This window comes from Procambarus clarkii, chromosome 75 (assembly GCF_040958095.1).
Source record: "Procambarus clarkii isolate CNS0578487 chromosome 75, FALCON_Pclarkii_2.0, whole genome shotgun sequence".
Taxonomy (NCBI): domain Eukaryota; kingdom Metazoa; phylum Arthropoda; class Malacostraca; order Decapoda; family Cambaridae; genus Procambarus; species Procambarus clarkii.
This window is the reverse complement of record NC_091224.1, coordinates 11,408,522-11,416,420: the sequence shown is the minus strand read 5'-3', so window position 1 is coordinate 11,416,420 and position 7,899 is coordinate 11,408,522. Positions and strand designations below refer to the sequence as shown.

At 48.7% G+C, this 7,899-nt stretch overlaps 1 protein-coding gene across 1 annotated transcript; it reads right to left on the bottom strand.

The window, feature by feature from the left end:
* Window positions 1-6,502: 6,502 nt before the first annotated feature.
* Window positions 6,503-7,459, bottom strand: LOC138357001 (uncharacterized). The gene has a single exon (XM_069313532.1). It carries the CDS (start codon window positions 7,457-7,459, stop codon window positions 6,503-6,505), a length of 957 nt encoding a protein of 318 aa, XP_069169633.1.
* Between the last annotated feature and the right edge of the window lie 440 nt (window positions 7,460-7,899).

The following is a 7,899-nucleotide window of genomic DNA, read 5'->3' as shown; positions in this document are numbered from 1 at the left end:
TCACCGGTCCTTCACCTCCATGGTGAAACGGGTCCGCCACTCTTGTGGCGGACCCGTTGCAGGTCGCTTCCGTACTGGGTTCCCACTTTTCTTCTGTTAGCTCTGGTCTTCATCTTCCCCGATCTTTCCTTCTTCGTAAACCTGTCCTTGAGTCTCGTCCTTTAGATTTCTGCACTCGTCTTCAGCTTCCCTATAATGATCCCTTCTCTCTCTCTGAACTTCGTTCTGCCCTGGCCCTCTGCGGTTCTACGGCGGCGGGCTCCGATGGTATTCATTATGAGATGCTTCGCCATCTCCCTCCGTACACGTCTCAGTATTTACTGAGACTGTATAATCGGATCTGGGAGTCGTCGTCAGTCCCTGAGGACTGGCTCGATGCCGTTGTCCACCCTGTTCGCAAACCAGGGTCTCTAGGTAATTCCCCTAAAGACTTTCGCCCTATTGCTCTCACAAGTTGTGTCTGCAAACTCTTTGAACGTATGGTTAACGTTCGTCTGATGTGGTTCCTGGAACATCATCACCTCCTCTCCCCTTCTCAATTTGGTTTCCGCAAGTACCGCAGCACGACAGATGTCCTGGTGAACTTGGAGGTCTATATTCGTACTGCTTTTGCTGCGAAGACCTCTGTTGTTGCTGTCCTTTTTGACCTGGAAAGGCTTACGACACCACTTGGCGATATCATATTCTATATCAACTTCATTCTTTTGGCCTTCGTGGTCATCTCCCTCTCTTTCTCCACAGCTTCCTCTCTCGTCGTTCCTTTCGGGTGCGCCTTGGTACCGCTCTCTCTGCCTCTTTTCAACAATACGAAGGATTGCCCCAGGGTAGTGTTCTGAGCACTACTCTTTTTCTGGTTGCCCTCAATGGTCTTCTTTCCTCTCTTCCTTCTGGTGTCTTCTCCGCTCTCTATGTCGATGATCTTGCCCTTTGCTGTCAGGGTGATGATTCGCCTCTCCTTCAGCGCTGGCTTCAACTTGCAATTGATGCCGTGTCGTCTTGGGCCACCGATCATGGCTTCAAGTTCTCTACTTCTAAGACTTGTGCCTTGACTTTTACGCGGAAACAGGTCGTTCTTCGTCCCTCTTTGTCACTTTATGGTCATCCTCTTGAATACAAAGATTCCGCGAAGCTTTTGGGGTTATTCCTTGACACTCATTTGTCTTGGTCTCCCCATATCTCTTACCTCCGTGCTGAGTGCTCTAAGGCCCTTACCCTCCTTCGGGTCTTGTCCCATACTTTTTGGGGGGCAGATAGGCGCACTCCCCTTGCTTTACATTCCTCTCTCGTCCTGTCTAAGCTCGATTATGGTTGCCCTGCTTACTCGTCTGCTTCTCCTTCTACTCTTCACCGTCTTGATGCTTTGCACCATACTGGGTTGCGCCTCAGTTCTGGTGCCTTTCGTTCGACTCCCGTCCTTAGCGTGTATGTTGACACCGGCTTCCTGTCTCTCCAGGACCGCCGTGATCGCTACTGTCTTCGCTATCTTGCGCAGTCCTTACACCATCCTTCCTCTCGCCTCTGTCGTGCTTTAACTTTTACCCCTCCTGCGGTTCCTGTTCCTCTTCACTACCTCCCTCTTTCTGTCCGGTTATCTCCCCTCCAGGATTCTCTTTCCGTTCGTATTTCTAATGTTTCTCCTCGTGTTGTTCCTTCATTGCCCCCATGGAGAGTCCCTCTTCCGCGGTTTTGTACTTCCTTGACCCGTATCACTAAGGCTTTTACCCCTCCTACGGTTCTAAAACGCCTTTTCCTTGAGCACTTTTCTTCTCACTCCCACTCCGTTTCTGTCTTCACCAATGGGTCTAAGTCTGCAGACGGTGTTGGCTACTCTGTTGTTTTTCCTGATCTCACTTATGTGTCACTTACCTCCGGAGACTAGCATCTTTACAGCCGAACTTTATGCTATTCTCTATGCTCTTCGTCTCCTGCTTTCTCATTGTCAGTCTTAATTTGTAGTTGTTGTTGATTCTCATAGTGCCCTCATGGCTCTCGGGTCCTTTAATCCGGTTCATCCAGTAGTTGTCGAGATCCAGCATTGGCTGTTTCTTGTTCACAGTAAATTTAAGTCGGTTGAGTTTTGTTGGGTTCCCAGCCATATTGGTGTGTCTTTAAATGTGCGTACGGATGCTGCCGCCTAGGAAGCTGTCCACTCTTGTCTCATCTCTCGTAAAGGTATTCCATATTCCGACTTTTACCCGTTTATCCATTCCTCCGTCCTTTCCCGTTGGCAGGCTTCTTGGCCGTCTGTTACTGGTAACAAACTACGTACTCTTAAATGTTGTGTTTCCTCGTGGCCGTCCTCCTACCACTGTAACCAGCGATGGGAAACAGCTCTGGCGAGGTTGCGTATTGGCCATACTGGCTTAACCCATGGTCACTTGATGGAGCGCCGCCCTGCTCCTTATTGTCCTAGTTGCATTGTCCCTCTTACGGTCGTGCATGTCCTTCTTGAGTGTCCTGACTTCCAAGACGAGCGTGTGTCTTGCTTTCCGACCGCCCCTTGCGGTCACTTGTCCCTCAATAGAATTCTTGGTGACTCGGATACTTTTGATATCGTTCGCCTTATGCGTTTTTGTTCTCGTATTGGCATCCTTGGTGATATTTAGCGCCCTCTGATTATTCTGCGCATTTGATGGTGCTACATAGCCTTCCCGGTTTGGTGCCTTCTTTTGATAATTACTTACTTACTTACTTGAAAAATTTAGAAAAAGAAGTGGTATCCATAGTGTTGCGAGGCATGGGGAGGCAGCCAGCTCAGACAAACCAGCTGCTGAACGATTTATTGACGAATATAAAGAGTTTGCAGAGGCTGAGGGATACCTACCACAACAAGTGTTTAATTGTGACGAAACAGGACTGTTTTGGAAAAGAATGCCTAAGAGGACATACATTACCAAGGAGGAAAAATCCTTGCCCGGACACAAGCCTATGAATGATAGGTTTACGCTTGTGCTGTGTTCAAATGCGATTGGCGATTTGAAAATTAAACCCTTGCTAGTGTATCATTCTGAAAATCCAAGGGTTTTCAAACAGTATAAAGTGCAGAAAACCCATTTGTGTGTGATGTGGAAGGCTAATAAAAAAGCATGGGTGACTAAGCTTATTTTCTCGGAGTGGGTGAATGAAGTGCTGTGCCCTGCCATAAAAAAATATCTGCAGGAGAAACATTTGCCACTCAAGGCCCTGCTTCTCCTCGACAATGCTCCTGCTCATCCTTCAGGCTTGGAAGATGATTTGTTGCCCAGATACAATAAATTCCTCACAGTTAAATTCCTTCCTCCTAACACCACTCCTCTAATTCAGCCTATGGACCAGAAAATCATAGCAAATTTTAAGAAACTTTATGAAAGGGCACTTTTCCGGAAATGTTTTGAAGTGACTGAAGCCACAAACCTCACCCTCAAAGAGTTCTGGAAACACCATTTTAACATTTGTAGTGCTTTAAAACTCGTTTACAAAGCCTGGCAAGAAGTGACTCAAAGAACCCTGATCTCTGGCTGGAGAAAATTGTGGCCTGAATGTGTGAGAGAACTAAACTTTGAGGGGTTTGAGCCTGTAAATGATGCGCCTATTGTTGAGGAAATTGTTACTCTGGGGCCGGCAAATGGGCTTGGAATTGGATGGTGATGATGTGGAGGAGTTGGTGGAAGAACACAACGAAGAACTGACCACCGACGAACTCCAAGCCCTTCAACAGGAACAGCAAGACAACGCAGCTGATGATTCTCCAGTGGAGGAGGATGAAAGTGAGAGTAGCGAATGTCCCTTCTGGAGAAATTACGAAGGTGTGTCAGATGTGGGAAGAGATTCAAACTTTTATTGAAAAGACTCACCCAGAGAAAGCTGTAGTAGGCCGTTGCCTTAATCTTTTCAATGACAATGTGATGCCTTACTACAGAGACAGCTTGCAAAGAAGGGAAAAGCAAGCTTCCATGGGCAGATATGCTGTGAGGAAATCGAGCAGTGAGCCACAACCATGACCTAGTGGCACTCAGACAAAACGTGGCAGGAAGTGCACACCAGAAAGGTCCTACTGCATGATGTGATATTGGAAGGAGACTCCCCTTCCAAACAGTAACTCCTCTTCTCCTCCCCCTCCTCATCATCTTCCATAGGCGTACAGCATTCATCAACAAGGGTAAGTAATAACTTGAACATAGTTTTGTAAGTTTATTTAGATGAATTAGTTATAAAAATTTAGTTTGATGTGGGGTTTTTGGGGTAGTCAGGAACGAATTAATTCATTTCCCATTATTTCTTATGGGGAATTACCTTCGGAATACGAGCTGTCTCCAGGAACGGATTAAACTCTTAAACCGAGGTACCACTGTAATATATAATATATATATATATATATATATATATATATATATATATATATATATATATATATATATGTCGTACCTAGTAGCCAGAACGCACTTCTCAGCCTACTATGCAAGGCCCGATTTGCCTAATAAGCCAAGTTTTCCTGAATTAATATATTTTCTCTAATTTTTTTCTTATGAAATGATAAAGCTACCCATTTCATTATATATGAAGTCAATTTTTTTTTATTGGAGTTAAAATTAACGTAGATATATGACCGACCCTAACCAACCCTACCTAACCTAGCCTAACCTATCTTTATAGGTTAGGTTAGGTAGCCGAAAAACAATTAATTCATGAAAACTTGGCTTATTAGGCAAATCGGGCCTTGCATAGTAGGCTGAGAAGTGCGTTCTGGCTACTAGGTACGACATATATATATATATATATATATATATATATATATATATATATATATATATATATATATATATATGATGCACAACTCTCCTAAACAAGAGAGTGAAGTTATACAACTTTAGAACACTTTCCCACCAGGAGACTCGAACCCTAGCCAGCACAGAAGCCTTCCAGCAACTGGCATAACAGATACGCCTTTAACCCACTGCACCACGCTCAGACCTGTAAAAGAGATGGTAATTTCGGAGTATTTATACACACCAAAGACCACCATCTCCCAAGAACACTAGAGCAAGTGAGGGGTCATTTTTACGTTTTTCATCAAGTCCCATTTAATTAATTTCATCAACAAAAGACAGAACACGAAACAATGGGTATTGAAATGGAAGTGATTGTAGAAAGCCTATTGGTCCATATTTCTTGATGCTTCTATATTGGAGCGGAGTCTTGAGGTGGGTAGAATATAGTTGTGCATTAATTGGCTGTTGATTGCTGGTGTTTACTTCTTAATGTGCAGTGCCTCGCAAACGTCAAGCCGTCTGCTATCTCTGTATCTATCGATGATTTCTGTGTTGTTTACTAGGATTTCTCTGGCGATGGTTTGGTTTTGGGAAGAGATTATATGTTCCTTAATGGAGCCCTGTTGCTTATGCATCGTTAAACGCCTAGAAAGAGATGTTGTTGTCTTGCCTATATACTGGGTTTTTTGGAGCTTACAGTCCCCAAGTGGGCATTTGAAGGCATAGACGACGTTGGTCTCTGCAGGGCACACGGGCCACAGGGATGGCCGCGGAAGTGTTTGGGGAGGCGGATTAGGTTGTCAGCCCTAGGAAAACTCTAATTGCTTTATTGATGGATAAGGCCAGTGTCTTGCCTCCTCAGTTTGGTACACCTAAGCATGCGTTGCCAAAAGGTAACAGATTGTACCTGGCTTTGATGGTATCTGGTTCATCAAGGGTATTTGACCCTCTGTTGACTTTTCCGATGAGGTCTGTGAATTTCCTGGCAACAAATGGGTGAGACGTTGCTTTAATTGCTTATAGCAGGTCGTCTGTTGCATGCAATCTGTTGTGATTTGCACGGGTGCATCAGGCTCATGAGTGCTGCCTCCTCCCATGAGAGGCCTCCCTGACCCTGCACAGTTACCATGCTAGCGTATGACTCGGGAGACCAGATTGATGCTGATGTTGCTCCCACAACCCCTGCAAGTGCCTCTCATTTGGTTGGCTTCGGTATGGATGAGCGGGCTGGCAGCGACCTCTTCTGCCATACCCTTAGGTGAAGTGACTGTCACCTTGCACTGGAGTATTTGTCTCTTCCTCCTGGCTGGGGGGGAACCTGGTAGTCCTCTATATCACGCGACATGTCCAGGCAAATGCCAGGGGTGGGTGGGCTTCGTGGAGGCGGTGGGTGGGGGGTCGATATGCATTAGAGGCTGCGCTGGGCCGGGCAGGGAGGCGGGGAGGGGAAGGCGTGAACGCCTGATCTTAGGAGGTGGGGGCGGGGGAGACGGAAGACACTACACCCCACTGCTGTAGGTAGGAGATACTACACTCTGGGGGTAGGGGAGCGGAAGACACTACACCCAACTGCGGGGGGCGGAAGACACTACACAATGGGGTTGGTGGAGGAGTGTTTGGGGTGGCACTTAACACTTAGATTATTTCCTTTTAATCACTAAACACTGGTGAATGTATTCTGGCTCGCTGGGTGTGGTGCACTCAACACGATACTCGCAATGTTCACCACAGGGCCGGACTCAACATAACTTTTTCTAACACTCATTGGCACACTGGTGACCCCCTCCCGCTCTTGACGACAGCATATAAATCCGTCCACCCTTTCCTGGTGGGGGAGCCGCAGGGCGTGTGACACGTGTGGGCGTGGGGTGACGATGGGCGTGGGATGACTGTGGGCGTTGGGTGACGGTGGGCGTGGGATGACTGTGGGCGAGGAGTGACGGTGGGCGAGGGGTGACGGTGGGCGAGGGGCGACGGTGGGCGAGAGGGTGACAGTGGGCGTTGGGTGACGGAGGGCGTGGGGTGACGGTGGGCGTGGGGTGACTGTGGGCATGGGGTGACGGTGGGCGTGGGGTGACGGTTGGCGTTGGATGACGATGGGCGTTGGGTGACGGTGGGCGTGGGATAACTGTGGGCGAGGAGTGACGGTGGGCGTTGGGTGACGGTGGGCGTTGGGTGACAGAGGGCGTTGGGTGACGAAGGGCGTGGGGTGACTGTGGGCGTTGGATGAAGGTGGGCGAGGGGAAACGGTGGGCATTGGGTGACGGTGGGCGTGGGGCGACGGTGGCCGTTGGGTGACTGTGGGCGAGGGATGACGGTGGGCGAGGAGTGACGGTGGCCGTTAGGTGACGGTGGGTGTCGAATGACTGTGGGCGAGGGGAGACGGTGGGCGTGGGATGACTGTGGGCGTTGGGTGACGGTGGGCCATTGGGTGATGGTAGGAGGGTAGTGCCTGTGGGCGTTGGGTGACGGTGGGCGAGGAGTGACTGTGGGCGTGGGGTGACTGTGGGCGTGGGGTGACTGTGGGCGTGGGGTGACGATGGACGAGGGGAGGTGATGGATGGGCGGTGGGTGACGGTGGGCGTTTGTCGACAGTGGGCGTTGGGTGGACGATGGTCGTCGGGTCCGCCGCTGGGAGTGGGTTGCTGGGTGGGATGGCGAGGCCTGCGGGAGGCTAGGGAAGAGTGGGAGGGGGAGGGGTCCCGCCACATGGCAGCGGTCACACACAATTAACACAAAGTTTCACTGATGCATTATGTTTATCACTACAAACTCACCGTACATCTGAAAAGACACACATTCACCTAAAAGTTTGCTGTAATACAAGCAAGGTTTGTGAGCCTCCCCTTCACCCCCCCCCCCTCCTCCACTTAAGGCCTCCTCCCGGTCTGGAGGCTGTTGTTTATGGAGGCACTGAGATAACCCTCCCCCAGCCTGTAGTCTTCCCCTCTCTAGCACGCCTCCCGCCAAAACAACACACCTTTTTCAGTTGATTTTGTTGCACTGCCGGAGTGGTAGGCCTCCTCGACCAGCTAAGAGTCTTCAGCAGGTATTTACACAGACATGAGTCGATTCTTGGCTTCCTCAGGCACTGTTATCCTTGTTGAATGTGCAAACATAGTAGATTAAAAAAAATTAACTCTCCTGGAAC

What these genes read in the sequence shown, in the direction of transcription:
- LOC138357001 (XM_069313532.1), bottom strand. Translation starts at nt 7,459, where the DNA reads ATGTGGCGGGACCCCTCCCCCTCCCACTCTTCCCTAGCCTCCCGCAGG.